Source organism: Hydra vulgaris, chromosome 13, assembly GCF_038396675.1.
Source record: "Hydra vulgaris chromosome 13, alternate assembly HydraT2T_AEP".
In the NCBI taxonomy this organism is placed as follows: Eukaryota; Metazoa; Cnidaria; class Hydrozoa; order Anthoathecata; family Hydridae; genus Hydra; species Hydra vulgaris.
The window spans coordinates 1,880,093-1,900,000 of record NC_088932.1 but is presented as its reverse complement, the minus strand read 5'-3'; the positions used below and the strand labels follow the sequence as shown (position 1 = coordinate 1,900,000).

The window sequence follows — 19,908 nt, the reverse complement described above, 5'->3', positions numbered from 1 at the left end:
GCATAAGTTACAGCTCAATATGCAATATCAGATGCATCTGTAAATGTGTGAATTCATTAGTTGCTAGTTCAGGATCTAGCTGTACCCTATTATCTACCTATTACCTAGCTGAACCCCTGTATCTAGTACCACACTATTCAATTGGTCCACATCTGTTGTAAAAGCACTTTCACTCTCTAATTGACTAAAATCCAAGTTTGTCAAACAGTCTTGCAATGCTCTTCATGGGAAAAAGAATTTTTCATCAGGTGCTTGATATTTCAATGTGAAGATATCTTCAATTAATAACCACAGGGTCCCCAATATTTTGACTAACTTTAATTGACTTTTTTTTCTTTTCTTTTTTTGTTAATTCACCTCCCCAAGGCCCAGAAGGCCACTACAGACAAGGAGGCTACTTAATTGCGGTTATAACCTTTCCTCAGTTCTATAACTCCAAAACAAGAACCTTGACGAACAAGGCCGCTACGTGGAGAACTAAGTTGAGCACGATACTACCAGGGGCGTGTTAGGGATCGAACTCGAGACCTCTCACTTATGAAGCAAGAGCTCTATCACTACACTTTAGTCCAAATCTACTTCTTGAGATCTGTCTTCAGATATTTTAGTCCTCTGATGGTTTATTCAAATAACTGGAGTAAATAAGTTAACTGGAGCAACTGTCATCTCTAACTTCTATTTTCTCCAACTCGTAAATAAAACTGTAGAAATCTGTAAAAAATTGTAAATATATTCTTTTTCATGATAGTAATAAAAATTTGATAAGGCAAAATAATGTCTCAGTACTTCATCAGTTTCTTTTCTGTGTGTTGATTAGGTGCTGTTTTAAAATCATTTGTTCACTTCATCTCTCCTTTTCTTCATAGTATACTAACTTAATATCTTTTGTATATTGATTAATTGTTGTACTTTTTTTGTGTATTTCAATTCTTATATGTTTTCATTTCTTGGCGTGTTTTTTTCAGTCAATTACTCTCAAATTTTCTGTGACTTTGTTTGCTGTATATGCTGAAATTTTCATATCCACCTTACCATCTAAACCTTTCAGAGCAAACTCAATTATTATTACCTGAAACATGTTAGTTTAATTATTCAAACCTCTGACTGTCCTGTGATTTTTAATTTATTCCTGATTTGCTAAGTTGTCATTTACATAAGTTTGATTATAGATGGTTTATACATAGCTATTGATAACATAGTTGATTACACTTGGCTACTTTCTATTTATCTGAATTGGTCACAATTCCATTAAATAATTCCAGTATTTAATTTACAAACTGAACATTTTAGCCACATTTTTTTCCAAATTATAATTGATCAGTGTTTTGAATCCAATGGTTTGTACTGTATAATCCATGAATTGTTTTAGCTGCAGCAATTTAGACTTTTTAATGATAAACTGTAATAACGTTTCAATATTTTTATCCTTTAAATTTTCAAAGACACAAGATTGATATTAAGTATTTTTTCAAAGACACAAGATTGATATTAGGTATTTTTTCAAAGACACAAGATTGATATTAAGTATTTTTTCAAAGACAAAAGATTGATATTAAGTATTTTTTCAAAGACAAAAGATTGATATTAAGTATTTTTTCAAAGACACAAGATTGATATTAAGTATTTTTTCAAAGACACAAGATTGATATTAGGTAATTTTTCAAAGACACAAGATTAATATTAGGTATTTTTTCAAAGACAAAAGATTGATATTAAGTATTTTTTCAAAGACAAAAGATTGATAATAAGTATTTTTTCAAAGACACAAGATTGATATTAAGTATTTTTTCAAAGACACAAGATTGATATTAAGTATTTTTTCAAAGACACAAGATTGATATTAAGTATTTTTTCAAAGACACAAGATTAATATTAGGTATTTTTTCAAAGATATAAGATTGATATTAGGTATTTTTTCAAAGACAAAAGATTGATATTAAGTATTTTTTCAAAGACAAAAGATTGATATTAAGTATTTTTTCAAAGACACAAGATTGATATTAAGTATTTTTTCAAAGACACAAGATTGATATTAGGTAATTTTTCAAAGACACAAGATTGATATTAAGTATTTTTTCAAAGACAAAAGATTGATATTAAGTATTTTTTCAAAGACAAAAAATTGATAATAAGTATTTTTTCAAAGACACAAGATTGATATTAAGTATTTTTTCAAAGACACAAGATTGATATTAAGTATTTTTTCAAAGACACAAGATTGATATTAAGTATTTTTTCAAAGACACAAGATTAATATTAGGTATTTTTTCAAAGATATAAGATTGATATTAGGTATTTTTTCAAAGACAAAAGATTGATATTAAGTATTTTTTCAAAGACAAAAGATTGATATTAAGTATTTTTTCAAAGACAAAAGATTGATAATAAGTATTTTTTCAAAGACACAAGATTGATATTAAGTATTTTTTCAAAGACAAAAGATTGATATTAAGTATTTTTTCAAAGACAAAAGATTGATAATAAGTATTTTTTCAAAGACACAAGATTGATATTAAGTATTTTTTCAAAGACAAAAGATTGATATTAAGTATTTTTTCAAAGACAAAAGATTGATATTAAGTATTTTTTCAAAGACACAAGATTGATATTGAGTATTTTTTTAAATAGCTTCCACTAAAGTTTTTTTATGTCTCATTGTTATGTCATATAATTAATGTTAACTTTACACTGTTTGATTGCTTCTTTTAAATGGTTTATCAAAGTTTCTTTTTACTGTTTTGTTAGACTGGCTTTCTATTGCAATTCTACTGATATTAAATTAGCTGCAATTATAATAACTAGTTAAAGTAATTTCTTTCTTAATGATGTTTCTTCTTGATTAATTACCTTTACATTTTCATTTGATTACCTGTTAATGACCAATATTACTTTTGTTTTTTAATTTTTTTCATAAAGTTAAACACCTTGTTGTTTGTTATTTTATTAACCTAATTACAAACTATAAGCAGTGTAATGAAGTTGATATCTTATATTTAGTTCTTGGTCAATATTTCATTTATAGTTAGTATAATTAATATGTAAATTATTTTTATTAAAAAAGGTTTTACAAATATTTTATTAATATCAAAGTTCTCATTAATAATTTGACATAATTCAAGTTTAAATTATAGAAGTTTATGCTGAGCATAGGGCAATTGACATTAGTGTGCACTAAATGCTTTTTAGGGTAAACTGGTGCACATCGGCCTGCCTTTTTTTCTTTTAAATTTGAAGTATGTTGGGCCTAAGTATGAAACCCTCTAAATATTGAAAAAACATATAATTTTTATCTATTTAATTTTAATTATATACCCCAAGTTTTTATTTTTATCTTTAAACAATTTCAAAACACAATATTTTATTATCAGAAATGAAGACAAACTATTTAACAAGAAACAAATTTGTTGAGGATTGATTTTAACATATGATCAACATGTCCTATTTGAATTCGGCCAACCTGCCCCATCTTAGTGTTTAAAGTATAAATGTTTTTATTTTTAAACAACCAATATTTTTTAACATTATATACTAAAATAATCCTTAAACTTTGAGCTTTAAATTGAAAGCTTAGATAACACATTACTGTCGAACACGAGTAAGGATATTAACATCAAACAAACAATTCAAAATTTACTTTGATGTATCAAAATTTGTTTAAATGGCCCCACACTTCTAACAACAATCCAATAAATAGGTTTTTTTTAGAAAGAGAGTTGAATAACTAACAACCATCACCTAGATCCCCAGCTTGCTAAAGCGCATAGGCTTTGAATAAACTTGACTGGGCCAACCTATTGCCAACCTGCCCCTATGGCCAACCTGCCTGGGTTTATCCTACATTGTGTGTATTTTATTCCACCTTATTTGTACAGTGTCTACTTTAATCCTCCTTACTTGTACATTGTGTGTTCTTTATTTCACCTTTCTTGTACATTGTGTGTACTTTATTCCACCTTACTTCCTTACTAGCATATTCTGCTAACACCATATCTGTTAAGCTATGCATGACATATACAATCTATTCTATATATTAATATAAAAATTTTAAAGGATTTTGTAACCCTATGTGTAATTACTTGTGTATTTTTAATTAGGAAAAAAGCTTGCTTGTGATGAAAATTGGCTTCATAGTAATAAGAATGAAGAAACAATTATTGAAAGAATTGATGAAATCAGGATGCCTCCTCCAATGTCTTTAATTGAAAGTATGAAGGCAGCTCGTTTAACAGAATTGAAGATGCAATCAATTGCTTGGGAGCTGTTAATGTATTTCTTGTTTTCTACTGTGGTTTTTTATCTTGGTTACATATCACGTGGAAGTTATCCATATTATCAAACACGCGATGTAGAAGAACTTTTTAATTTAAAAATAAGACCTACAATGACAGTAAATAAGTTTAAAGTTTTTGAAACGGTATGTATTTTTTATACACGTACACGTTTTGTTGTGCTAAATTTTACAATTGGTCACTGAATTTTAAAGACATATTAAACAACATATGATATAGTTTAATAGTTGTTCAAGTCAAGATTAGCCTATAACTGTTATTATGAAATTTATAACATGTAGTTCATTAAAGCATGCTACTGAATGACATTTTCTAAATTGTATGCAATTCAGTGAATTCTGCAGTTCAGTGAATTCATTGAATCTACTTTGCATGACTAAAATAAGTAAATAACATTAAATAACAAGCCTCTTCTGTCTTAGAGATACTGTTTAAGGGAATTCTAAAGGAAGTGTTGCATAATTACTTATTAACAATATGATATAATTTTATTTTGTCATTGACTTGTATTAGGGTTTCTATACAAAAATTACAGGTGAAAAAAGCATGTTAACTACGCTTGCAACCTTTCTAAATCTTTGCTTTTTTCACACACATTAAACCATGTTTGACTAATTTGACAAAAAAATAAAAAAAAATATTTCTAAAAATAGATAAAAAAGATTATTAATTTGATTCAATTTATAAACAATATTTTAAAAAAGCTTTATAAATAACATTTTTTTTCTTTTTCAAAAGAGATTTATATTTATAAGAATTAACTTTAATTATATTATAAGAATTTACTTAATTATCAGCTGTAATATCTATGATGTTGTAAAAAATATTCTTTCATAATCTAACTTAATTAACTTTGCTTAAGTAAAATTATAAAAATTTTAATTTCATAAATATCCTGCAAAATCACATAAAATCCAATAAATATAGTGCTATCCATAAAATCAAATAAATATATGGCTCATCATAATTTGAAAAAAAAATTAAAATAACCATGATTTTTGATTTTTAAAATATTTATAGACTTCTATAAATACGGTCTGTGAATTGGTGATATATTATGACCCTGAAAGTGGAGTTGTACACTTTTTTTTCTTCTTGTCTTTTATTTTTTATTATATTTCTTCTCTTAGTCTGTTTATTATATTTAGTTATATATATTTTTTACTTGTACTCAGCATTATTAATTATATTTTCTTTTTTCTTTTATTTATTTATATACATACATACATCTGTATGATATATGGGTATACATGCACTTTGTCTTTACATTATTATTTCCATCATTTTGTTTCAGTTTTTTAGTTATACTTTTTTTTTGTATATACTATTATTGTTACATAAATATGATTGAGATAATAAATAATAGTAATAATAATAATTATAATATATAAAATGCTTTATTATTTAACCATTATTACCAAAATAATAATTATGTACATAAAAAATTTTTTTACAGTATTAGAAAATCAGTTTGAGTATTAAAATTATATAATAAAATTTAAAAATGTCAATTTTCATTACAAGTTTTTGTAATGTTAATTTTCATTACAAGTTCATGTACCTTAAAAAGCAATTTTTTGAATACCCATACATTTTATTTTTTTTTAATATCTAAAAACTTATTTTCATAATTTAAAAATCCCAATTATTTAAATTTTCTGGGATTAGTTATTGCAATCCTGCAAAGTTAGCGGTATTAATTCAAAAAGTCAAATATTTAAAAATAACATTTTAGAAATTTTAGAAATTCAATGTGCACCTTAAAATGTTTGTCTAGTATTTTTGTTTTGTTTTTTGTTGTTTTTTTTAGCATTAAGATTTTGTTTTTAAGTTAAAAGTTGAAGTTCTTCTATTCTGAAGTTCTTCTTCTTCAACTGTTGCCTAATAAAGTCTTTATAACTTGATATTTTTTTTATCAATTTTATGTTTCAATTTAAAATGTGTTCAATTTTATGAAACAAATATAGTAATAATAAAACAATATCATTTGAAACATCTAACATATATTTACCCAGGTCACTGATTTCCTGATAGTGTAACGCTGGTGTAATGCTTACGTATTAATCATACGGAAGTTATTTTATTTAAAAGCATGTTAATTACTTAAAAAATATCATGAGTCAAAACAAATTCATTTTATTTAAACTTTATTAACTTATTATATTGGAATATTGTGTGGTGTAGTGGTAAATAAGTTTGATTGTAGTGCCTGCACTCCGGGTTCAATTCCAAATAGAGTCTAATTTCGTTTTTTTTTAATATATTTTTATTTATTAACTAATTGATGCTAACATATTAATAATAATAAATATTTATAGAATAAAAGACACAACAGTTAATAAATAGTTAAGTAATTCCATTAATAAATAACATAAATGCATGTAACAAATGTTGCTTTTAAAGAAAAAGGTTAGCGTTAATGCTCTTACTCTTGAGTCATTAATACAAGGGGGGGGGGGGGGAGAGAATAAAAGGAGGGGATGGAATTTTAGTCTATATAAAAAAAAAAGGGAGGGGGGTTAATAAAAGAGGGAGTGGGAATTTTTTTATGATACAATATAAGTATTTTTTATAAAAAAAAGTTTAGTTTATTTATCCGACTAATATTTTTTACAAAATGCACTTAAAACTATTTAATTCTAGCATGGCTTGCAGTCAAATGCGCATTTTTGAACAGCTGCTTTAGCACAATTTCAATAGGATTTAATTTGTTGAATCGAGATTTACCAAGTTGGCGATATAATTTATATCGGCAATATAGTTTATAAACAAATTCTTTAATGAAATTTTTTAACTTATTTTTTATTTTTATCATTTGTTATAAGTCATTTAAATTTTTAATTTTAATTCTTTTTCACTTATAAACGCTCAGGTATGCATAATATATATCATCAGGTATGCATAATATATATTAGATTTATTTGCCTTCACTTCACTTTACTTCTTCACCAGCTTTACTTCACTTCTCAAAATAATTATCATTTACAAGTGTAAAAGGTTGCTAAAAACAGGCGCCATGGGCGCCCATGAATTTTTTAGTAATAACATAGTTTCCATAGTAACAGTTTCCATAATTTCAACTGTTTCAAATTATATTATCTTATGACTGTCTTTTGTAATATAAACCTCATTCCAATCTATTTTAAGTTGCCTTGTATAATTCAAATATCAAAAAATATCAGATATAAAATTCTTGAAAGTATTAAAGTATAAAATAACTAAAGCATATCGATGCATAAAATAAACTTAAAAAGGTTTTGTGAAAAAAAAATTTTAACAAATTTAATTATAACAGTAGAATTTGTAACTAAATAATTGGCAAAAAATATCTTTGTAGACATTTGAATTTGTGGACTTTAAATTTTCAAAAGCATTTGATAAAAGCTAAAAACAACCATTTACCAATCAAAAGTGAAATATGTATTGTTATCTGTAATTGAATTTTTCAATAAGTTGATGTCAAAGAGTAAGTTGATATAATTGATTAAACAAGATTATATTTTATTAACTTAAAAAATTGGAGTTATGGAGATCCTTTATGCCTAATAATTATATTGTGATCCCCAATGATCAGTAATTACCTCTTATTTACAAAAAAAATTAATGACTTGGTGAAGATCTTCAAAAATTGCTTTTTGCAGAGTAATTAATTTTTGTAACCTTTATTTTATTTTTTTATTTTATTATTTGTAACCTTTATTAATTTTTGTAACCTTTATATTTTGGTTTTCAAGTTATTATTTTTATTAATTATTTACCTTTCATTTTCTTCTAGGACCTTTCTTAGTTGCACTTGTAGATATCACTGAATCCAATCTAAGTAAAGATAAAAATGCAATTTTTTTTTAGGTTATTTAATTGTACCATTTTATATGTATTATTATTACTATTTTGCATATTCCTATAAGGTGGTTATTAAATTGGAAAAAATTATTAATTTTGTTATTGCTATTGTTATTTATTATAAATTTTAATCTTATTGTTTCAATGCATTGATGTAAATGATGTAATGATGCGTTACATCATTCAATGCATTGATGTAAATGATGTAATGATGCAATGATATTTCTGAATCTTATTAGTTATTTTAATTCATGGGTTTTGTACTTTAAGTTTTAATTATAAGTTTTAAAAATGTTTACTCTTTTTTTTTTAATTTTAATGGATTATTTATCTTTTTGTGAACAACTCAATAAACAAAAAAAAGATCTTGAAAAATATACATATATTAAAAATATTTATATACTTTCCTCCATTTAACTCTTTATTTATTAGAAAAGATTAAGTGCCACATTAAGCTACAAAGAAATATTTGTTTAACAAAGTAATAAATATTATTTTAGCTTCAATCTTCTGATGACTTTTGGCCTTGGATGGATTCTTTTTTTCTTCCTCTACTTCATTCTGAACCTTGGTTTAATCTAAGTGACAGATACAAAGATAATGATAACATGAACTTTCCTGGAAAAGTTTTTTTGCCAGATCTTATGTCAAAGGTTGTTAACGGAATAAGAATCAGACAAGTTCGAGTTAAAAAAGGTAATACCATTCACAATTCATCACTCTCAACCATTACCCTGTGAGAGTCATCATTTACCACCCTTGTGAGACCACCCTCTAATATCTTTATCATTTTAATAAAACTGAGTTTATTTAAAATTGTAGTTTTTTATTTCTCTAAATTTTTTTTTTTCTTGTTTTTAGAATTATTACACACAATTTTAGGTGTATAGAAAACTAGCGAAATAGATTTTAATTATTTTTATGCTTGTTGCAACAACCATAGATAAAAATAAATGTACTAAATTTATTAAATATTCTTAAGTATTTAATTAATATTAGTATTTATTTTCGTCAAAATTAATATTGTAGCTTTTAAATTTTTTTTTAATTCCACGAAGTACTATTTTTTAACTCCACAAAGTACCTTTTTTAGACTCCTGTATAATGTCAAGTAAGATATCTGAATTATTCAAAATTCCTTGTCTATCCGATTATAAAATGAATGTTGAAGAAGTTCAGGATTTTGACTTCGATTGGCAAAAATCAAAAATGTATTCTTCTCCAATCAATCCTTTAACAATACCATGGAGGTACCAAACTTCTGAAGAGTTAGATGGATATCCACTTTCTGCTACTTTAGAAATATACAGCGGTGGAGGATATGTAATAGAAATTTTCCCAAAATGGAAAAACAAAGATGTTGTTAATGAACTAAAACAAAAAAAATGGATTGATCGCCAAACACGAGCTTTGATCATTGAGTTTGTTTTATTTAATGCAGCCACAAATCATTTTACTATGGTTACTATTGTGTTTGAGATTCCTTCGTTTGGTGGAATGGTGCCTTACTTTGATGTTACTACATTTAATCTCTACACATCTACAACAGAAAATTCGTTTGTAACTATTGGCTTACAAATAATATTTTTACTTTTGATGTTTGTTTTTACCACACGTGAGTTTAAGTTATTATACAAAAAAAGTTGGAGTTATTTTCATGAATTTTGGAATGTTATTGAAGCTGTACTTGTGGTGCTTTCCATACTTGCTGTTGTTTTCTTTTTTTATAAAGGTATTTTGTTTTTATTTATTTTATATATATATATATTTTTTTTATTTTGCTATTTATTATTATTATTTTATTAACTAAGTAAATAGAACAATTAAATTTATAAACTTCTTCAAGACTAATAAAAGTAACTATATATGTGTATATATATATACAAACACACATATATGTATATATATATATACATATATCTATCTATCTATCTATATATATATATATATATATATATATATATATATATATATATGTATATATGTCGACGTATGTATATATATATATATACATATATATATATACATATATATATATATATATATATATATATATATATATATATATAAATATATATAAATACATATATATATATATATATATATATATATATATATATATATATATATGTAAATATAAATACATATATGTATATTTATATATATATGTATATATATATAAATTATATATGTATATATGTCTACGTATGTATGTATATATATATATATACATATATATATATACATATATATATATATATATATAAATATATATAAATACATATATATATATATATATATATATATATATATATATATGTAAATATAAATATATATATGTATATTTACACATAAATTTATATATATATGTATATATATATAAATTTATGTGTGTATATGTATATATATATATATATATATATATATATATATATATATATATATATATATATATTATTGATGTACCAATTAATTGGCATTGGTATGGGTATTGGCTTAATTGGCTATTTTATCATTATCGGTAATGACTTTTTTTAATAATTTAACAATTTTCAATTAAATATATATTTATACAATCAAATATATGTTTTCAATAGTAAAAAATTTAACAGGAAGTAAAGAAAAAATTATGTAACTAGAAAACAGTTTAGTTTTATGAAGAAAACATGAAGGCAGAACTTCTAAAGTATTGTGTTTGAAGTAGAAAAAAAATTATAAAAGTTTTTTGAGCATGGTGGAAAAGTTACTGTAAAAGGATGCAACTTTGTTAAATGATGATTCATGTAAGATTGATTTTAGGTAGTACAAGAATTCACACATTTCTTACTCAATTTGTTGGAATAAATAGAGCAAGAAATGTGTGAGAGATGTAGATCACTTGTAGGAAATAGGTAAAGATGCAGCCATAAGCCAAATATAACAGAAGCTTGGGAGCTAGAGCAGGTCCAACTATATTTACAATGTGTTTTTGGATTATGTCTAAAAGAGAATAAACATAATAAGAAGGACCAAATATGACAACAATATTCCATAAGTAAATAAATAAGAATAAATAAGAGATTTATAGAGGTGGAAGAATGGAATGAGGAGTAAGAGAATGAGAGCACTGTGCTGTTTTAAAAGATCACATTCAAGATCTACTTTTTTGAGCAGTATATGGTTGTCTCGTCTAGCAAATAGAGCCACTTTAGGGGTGAGATTAATGGGAAGATCACAGGAGGAAAGATGATCCAGCATTCACCAAAACAGGAAATAATGTAGCGCAGGTTTAAATCTATGCCAAACAACAAATATATATATTTGTTGTTTGTCTTTATTCCATAATCAAAAATCATTAAGTGACTGTTTTTATGTATCAATGGAATAATTTGATAGCAAAAAGTTTAATAGGTTTTAGTTGTTAAATTTGAAGCTTTATATTAAAAATAATACAAAAAAAATATCATAGAGATTTAAGAGAGTTAAAATGGTTTTTTAAAATAAAATAAGACAAACATTAAAATTTTAGAATAAATTGCTGTTAAGACAGAAATAAAAACAATGTGTAAATATCAATGTTTCAAATAAAAAAAATTTGAAATTCTTCTTGAGAACTACTACCAACCGTTTAAAAAACATATTAACCAACTTAACAACCAACTTAACAACCAACTTAACAACCAACTTAACAACCAAATTAACAACCAAATTAACAACCAACTTAACAATCAACTTACCAACCAATTTACCAATCAACTTACCAACCAACTTATCAACCAAATTACCAACTATTATTGTTTTTAAATGGTTAACAATTACACTTTACAAGTGTATTAAAGTTTACAAAGACATACACTGTATTGCTTGCATTGTTTTTTCATAGATAAGTTACTTGTTTTATTAATTATTTTTTGATTTGTTTTTTTTAAATAAGTCTACTTTGATTAATTATAAAAATATTTTTTTAAATTTAGTGCAACTTGTTAAAGACCTTATTCAACGTCTACCAAAAAAACAACCACAAAAGTTTATCAACTTTCAATTTGCTTCATACTGGGATACAATGTACACATACATTGTTTCGCTTCTTGTTTTTTTTGTGACGTTAAAATTTATAAAACTTCTTCGATTTAATCGACGAGTTTCATTGCTCTCCTCTACATTGAGTGTTGCGTTTTTCCCTCTTTCGATGCTTGGGATTACTTTTGTTGTTGCTCTTTGTGCCATAATCTCATTTTGTACCATTGTATTTGGTGAGTATAACTATATATATATATATATATATATATATATATATATATATATATATATATATATATATATATATATATATATATATATATATATATATATATATATATATATATATATATACATATCTATATATATACATATATATATAACATATTTTGTTTATTAAGATATTTTTATAAATAAAAAATTTTTTTTAGGGGTCTTACTGGAGGGTTATCAAACATATCTAGGAACAATTTCTTCAGTCATATCGTTGTTTCTGGGAAAATTCAGTTTTTATACTTTTGTAAAGGCAAGCCCTGTGCTTGGTCCCCTCTTTTTTCTGGGGTTTAATATTTTCATGATTTGGATACTTATGAACATGTTTATATCTATTCTAAATGATTCTTTGGCATGTGTGCATTTAAATAAAGATTTCCAAAACAATGACTACGAGATGCTAGACTATTTTCTAACTCGTTTTAAAGGTTAGTTTTTTAAAAATGTTATTATTTTTAATTTATAAACATTTATTTATATCTGCTATAGTGTATATAAATATAAAATTGCCTACTTTTTTTGCTTACTCATATCCATTCTGTCTCTATTTATAATCTATTCTGCAATATCTATTCTGCACAGATGTATCCAATATTTATTTATCTATTCTGTGAAATGTATTCCATAGAGAAACTATAAATAAAATATGAGTTCAATATAAGTAATGACAAAGAAACCTATTTAAGTAGTTATTTCTTGTGGCATGAGCTCTGTTTTTTGCAGTAAGAATTTTGTTTTTTATGGTATTTAATAATACCTCAAGAAACATATTAGTTGTAAAATTCTTACGAGAAAACTTCCTAACAACTTAAAAGATCCTAAATCAGTAGTTTTACTGCATACATACTTTATGTATGAAAATATAAAAGAATGAAAAAAAATTTAATTTCTATACACAAACTTTTATACCTTTCATTTCACTAAAAACAAAAATATTGAATATTTAATATTATTATTGAATATTTTAGCATTTGGGCTTCTCTTTATCATCTCTTATCATTCTCTTTATCATCGGGTTCATGTAGCTTTAATCTTTTTTCCACTTTTTTTTTTTTCTTTTAATCTTTTACTGTGTTTTTTTTTTTTTTTGTGAACTTCTTTTTTTCGAGAGTCACTGATAGTGATGCTCAAAGGATTATGCAATACTTCTTAAGGATTATGCAGTTCTTCTATATATTTTTAAACAATGTGTAGAAGAGTTGTTGTCTTATCAATTTGTCTCATCAACATCAAAATTTGTTTCATCAACATCAAAATTTGTCTTATCAACATTAAAATTTGTTTCATCAACATCAAAATTTGTCTCATCAACATTAAAATTTGTATCATCAACATCAAAATTTTTTTCATCAACATTAAAATTTGTTTCTGATTAAGTTTAAGAGGTTTTAAGAAATGCACTAAGTTAAAGAGGTTTTGAAAAATATTTCAAGATTTATTTTATTTTACCTAATATTCAGTTAGAAGTCTGTTTTCAAAGTTTCTATACACTTGAAGAGGTTTATATTAAATCATCCTTTGTTTTATTATTATACAAATCAGATGGCACTTTAAATCATCTAACCAACTGTTTATTATTTAAGTTCAGTTATAACATTTTTTTTCATATATTTTTAAGAGAAGGTGGTCATTGTTGCTTCTTTTTCAAAAGTCATCACAATTTTCCATAATTATAAAATCACTTAAATAATTTAATAATTTAAAAAATCAAAAAATTGTTTATGAAAAATTCAAACTTAAAACTGCTAAAAGGCTGCAAGAAATTTATTTTTTACACAGTTTCAACACCTTTTATTAGTTGAATAATTAGTAACAATAAATAATGTGTTCCCATTGGGAATCAAAAGTATTTAAAATAATTTGGTTCTCTAAAATATTATTTACCATCTTGTAAGTTAATATCTATAAAGTATTTTATACCTTTTACACTTTTTACGTCAAGAACTCCAAAGCAGTGGCCTCACTGGGGTTGATGTTATCCAGTGCAGTAAATCTTTGGTTTCACCCCTCTAGACTTTCACTAATCACTTTAAACCCTTTCCAAGTGTCCCTATATTTTAAACCATATATAATCGTTTATAAAATGTTTGTAAAATAAGTTAGAAAGTTAATAAAGATATAAGAAAAAAAAAAAACTCAGCTAGAGCAAGATTAGAAAGCATCGACTGTCCTATGATTGGTTACAAAATGTTCTTTAAAAGTTTCAGTTTTGAAAAGCCCCTCCTAAACAAAGCCACAGACACACAAATTGTAATAAATAGTTGTAGCCTATTGAGAGTATTGGGAGAGACTCAAAGAAGTCCTATTCAGCTATGAACTTCAATACATCAAATGCTGACCAGTTTTTGGCTTTGTGAGGATCAATTTTTGCTTCATGTGTCTTTTCAACCTTGCTATTTCTTTTAAAATCTCAACTTCAGATAATTCGTCATAAAAAGTTGTCAATTTTGGAACTGACACCAACAACTCTTTTTTGGTTGCTTATAGAAGACTCTTAGTTTGAACAACTTCAAACAAATATGCTACTTCCTTGATTGCTCTTGACCTGGCCTAGAGTTTAGAATGAAAACAATCGAAAATTCTCTGCTATGCTCTAACCTGAACTAGAGCTAAAAACTTTCTAAAAACTTTCAAAAACATATGAAACATGCTGAAGTATCTAAATATATATGAACTTTTGAAAAATAATGGTTACAATAAAAGCTTAAAGGCAATAAGTGGTGATTTTGCTAGTGTTAACACAGGGTGGTCAGGGAGAACAATAAATTGGCTGGAAGTGAAATAAACTGGCTGGTTTGAAATAAACTCCTATCAGACTTTGCAGAGTTTGGGTCTCAAAACATGAGTTGAAAGGTTCGAATTTAAAAAATATCAAACTAATAATTGAGTTTGCTGTGGGAGTTTACATGCCTATGTGGTTTAAAATTAAAGTTCTTTACCAGCTTAGCCTTCTGAAACATCAATCAAGTGAAGTAGTTGCAATTGTTATGCCAACAGTTCGACATTCAGCGTGGTATGCTTTTATGAGTCCATCATACAGACCATGCTCTGCAATTTTAAAAATTACAGAGAATGTAAAGGAAAGAAAGAACTGTATAGAGTTAACTGTGGAAATCAGAGTCCTCTGTGACAAAAAAATTCAAACTGGTGATAAACATGTAAGAAGTAGAATAACTCCAGAAATAAAACCTGATGCAACAACACTTATAGAGCTAATTAACTGGACTATCTTCTATGAGCCTATTCTTACTAATAGATAACTAAATGATAGATAAATGTAAATATAAAAGTATAAACTTTTATAAAAGTTTTAATAAAAAAAAAAAAAGATTAAACAAAAGTTTAAGTCGTTAAAAGTTTAAATGAACCCTAAATTACAATTCCCGGAAGCTTAATCATTTCAGTAGCTTAATCATTTCGGATTTTTTAATTAAAGCTTTTTTTATAATATTATGTAAAAATACATGCTTTTAGAATTTTTTTTCAATTAGGTTTTCAATGCAGAAGAAAAAAAATAGTATGACACTCCCTAATATATATATATATATATATATATATATATATATATATATATATATATATATATATATATATATATATATATATATATATATATATATATATATATATATATATATATATATATGTAAATTATGTTAGTGTATTTTACAAATAGAGTGCTCAATGTTCTTAAAGAACAGAGCAATAATATAATAATATATATATATATATATATATATATATATATATAATATATATATATATATATATATAGAGAGAGAGAGTGAGAGAGAGAGAGAGATCGAGAGAGAGAGAGAGAGAGGGAGAGAGAGAGAGTTAATACTTTTTGCAAGAGTTAGTTATTTGTTATATACTTTTTGCAATTTATTAAATATAAATCAAGATTAACAAAGCATAATATCTTCAGTTCATGATATTTATCTTAATATTCAAAAATGTATAAATTCAAAATCGTTTTGTTCACTGTGCGTTCCATAAACTTTATTTTAGTTGTTGGTCATGAAATGTTTGTAGTATTAGAAATGTCCTACTTATCTCAATAATTTCATTTTTTCTGATCAAGCAAAATTAATTGATATTTGTTAAACTAGATGAGTTCAGAAACATAGAGGTCTAGATGTTTTTTACTCGATGGAAGAAGTCACATGCAAAGATAACAAGAGTTTTAGTATTGATACATGTTCTAAAGCCAATGTTTTTAAATCTTATGACAAATATTTCTTTCATTGTAAGTTTAATTTTGTTAAAACAAATAATAGACAATTTCTATGCCATCACTGTTTTCATTACTAAGTTTGATTGTGATATATCATAACAGTGTAATGAAACAGATACAAAGCATGATGGAGTGAAGACTTAATTCTTTTGCTTTAATATGAATATTTTGCTTTAGCTAAATATTCATTAAGAAAACATTTCTGATGTTATATTTTTAAATATTTTTTCCATTTCAAGAGAATGGTACTTCGAATAGGTTTTACCTAATATTAATTACATTTTTGATTATTGACTTGACTATATTATAAGTTTTTTATTTTGTTTTATGTTATGGTTCAATATAAATATTATAAATTTGGCTATGAACAGTGTATTAAAAACTTTTAAAAAATGGGCATAATTTCCTATACTGTGCATAAACTGCTTATCAAGCAAAGAAAAGAATTCAGAAATGGAGGGATAACTTTAATCAACATGACAGTTATTAAAAGGAATGCTAAGTTCTATGGGTTACCTTCTTGTTGGTGCACTTCGTTAAGTGAGTTAGACAAGTATTAAATGTATAATTTATAAACAGAAAGCCAATGTATCATTTTTAATAAGTTTATTCTAAATAGGTAACTAAAATCAATAAGTAATAATTAGACAGACTCTTTTGCCCTATTAGCTAGAATATATTGCATTAACTCCCTCTCCCACTCTTTATTTCTCCCCACCCCCCCCCCTCATTTTTTTACTTCTCTTTACTGGCTAGAGGGGGTTGTATTTTAAAAAAAGCATCACTCATTAAAAATCTCCATCTGCCCCTGTAACGGCAGCATGAAGAGTACTAAAACGTGTTGCTGATAGCTTTTTGACCAACATTACATTGTATTTAATTAAAATATCCCATCGATGGGTGGAAGCAGCAAAAAAGGACTACATTTTTTAAAGAGTTCCAAAATCATGTTACACATGAAGCATTTTCAGCGAAAGAGTGTTAACCACACAAGTTAAGCAAATGGTCCACACATCCGTTAAAAATAGATTTCTTGTTCTTTCTTTTCATAGTAGTCTGAACACCTCCATGGATTCTAGACATTTTTTTATTGTTAATTCACCTCCCCAAGGCCGAAAAGACCACTACAGACACACTACTTCAAGAAGGCTACTTACCAAGAAAGTCTATTCTTACACACTACCTTGAGAAGGCTACTTACCAAGGCTACTACCGAGAAGACCACTATAAGGCACACTACCTCAAGGATGCTACTTTAATTGTTGTTATAACCCTCTCTTAACTCTATAACTTCGAAACACAAACCTTGACGAACAAGGCTGCTATGCGGAGAAACAAGTTAAGCGCTATACTACCAGGGGCGTAGTCCTCGGCACATGATTATATTAAGTCCACCACTTTCTAGATTTTTTATAATGTTAGAACTGAAGTTCTGATATTCTAAACTTTTATTACCCTTTAAAATGAAACACCTAGATATACTTCTCTCACTTCAACTTTAGATTTTATATTTTTACAAATATGATGATCTCAAACAGTTAGTCAGTGTTTGATATGTCAGGTGTGCTGTTAAACATAATTCCAAAATACCTCGCAGCCTTTATTTTTTTGACAATTTTCCTCACATGATTTGTCAGAACATTTATAAATTTATTCTGAGTTTCTTGTGAAATATAAGATACAGATGCTTTTGCTGTATCTGAAGTTTGCCCTTGAAAGAAGCTTTAATCTCGTTAGGTGTTCTTTTAACACAGGGTCATATTTAGAAGGCTCAGTCATCTCAATAACGTTTCTTTTATTCAATAAAAATTCCTCTTTCTTATGGTCACGAAATGCCAGATTTTGTTTAGCAAGAAACAAAGTGATATCTTGCAACCTGTGAAAAATATCCCTCCATTTTTTTCTCTCCCTTTTGATCACAGCAATACTTTCGACTTCAATTATTTTGTACATGTCCTGCTTCCAACGTTTTCCATTTTTCAAGGCTACATAGATGGTAGATGATTATCCGATATTTCATGATTATAAAATTTTAGGATAAGCTTCCACCACTTCTGAAACCTAGTGATAAATTTTGATGTTTTTTCTGTTATATTAACAGAAAAGAGTCTGCAGAAAAAGCAGTATAGCTTATATTAATATTTTCTCACTATTTGGCATCTTCTTGCAGATCCATTTTTTATTATAGTTGGTGCACATCTTGTTTAGCTTTTGCACCTTGCATTGACAAAACACTGACTGAACCATCCTTATTCTGAAAAAATAGCCTCTTTTTTTGATAATTTTGATTACCCGGAAATGATCAGGAGCTGGTACATTTCAGAAATTAGCAACAAATAAAATATTCCAATATTTTTTATTACGATGTGTGTAGCGCAACAGTAACGTTGCTTTACTTTTTTATCTTAAAGTCACGGTAGTAAAGTTTGGTTGGGTTATTTTAATCACGGCTGCGAATATCATTGGTTAATTTTGAAAGTTATATTTCTACAAACTTTCATTGTGCGTTTAGCATTGTGGTATCTCATTAGTTCATCTTCCTCGGTGATCCGAGATCTAGTCCTTCACTTAGTAAAACTTTTTTTAATGTTTTTTTACTATTTTTTATTGAAAGTTATTGTTATTGTTTTATATTGAAAGTTACATTGATTTTTATTATTTACATACATCGACTGATTTATATATGATATTGATTAATTTAGGAGCGCACATACATCGACTGATTTAGGGATAGGTGCAGTGGAGCGGATATATTTCGGTTAAGGGTTTTGTTTTGGGCACACATTCTTTAGATAAAAGAAAAAAAAATCAACCAATCAGAAATCACTACCGTGACCTTAAGATGCGCTAGACACCGCGTTATTATTAACTTGATTAATCGTCACATTTACAGTATCATGGCAAGAATCATTTTTAACATCAACTTCTGTTTCATATTTATCCACTGCTATTTCCTGTGTTTCTGTATCAAACGCTTCCACTTCCGGCTCTACTTGCTATATTGAAAAATGCACACTTCTAGCATTTATGGAATCAATATCAATTTTAGCTTATAGAACAAATTATTTAATGAGCTAACAAACGCTAATTGCTTCTTAGCATCTTGAAGACACTTTTAAAGACTATAGCGGCTTTCAACGCTTGAAGATCAATGTAATAAAACATATGAATTCTTGAAGAAAATTAAACATCAAAAGTTTTGTGAACAAACCCAAGGAAATAAAATCTGATAACATTATAGCTAATCAGAGACTAAACACTATAGTG

The 19,908-nt window shown here is 26.1% G+C and overlaps 1 protein-coding gene across 2 annotated transcripts in view; it reads left to right on the top strand.

Moving 5' to 3' along the window:
* Positions 1-19,908, top strand: part of LOC100197148 (polycystin-1-like protein 2) — a 212,699-nt gene that overhangs the window by 190,598 nt on the left and 2,193 nt on the right. For both annotated transcript variants that reach the window (XM_065816396.1, XM_065816397.1), the window contains exons 34-38: positions 4,095-4,414; positions 8,633-8,828; positions 9,226-9,864; positions 12,086-12,364; positions 12,563-12,832. In XM_065816396.1, the coding sequence (XP_065672468.1) occupies positions 4,095-4,414; positions 8,633-8,828; positions 9,226-9,864; positions 12,086-12,364; positions 12,563-12,832 (1,704 nt within the window). The remainder of the gene's footprint in view (positions 1-4,094; positions 4,415-8,632; positions 8,829-9,225; positions 9,865-12,085; positions 12,365-12,562; positions 12,833-19,908) is intronic.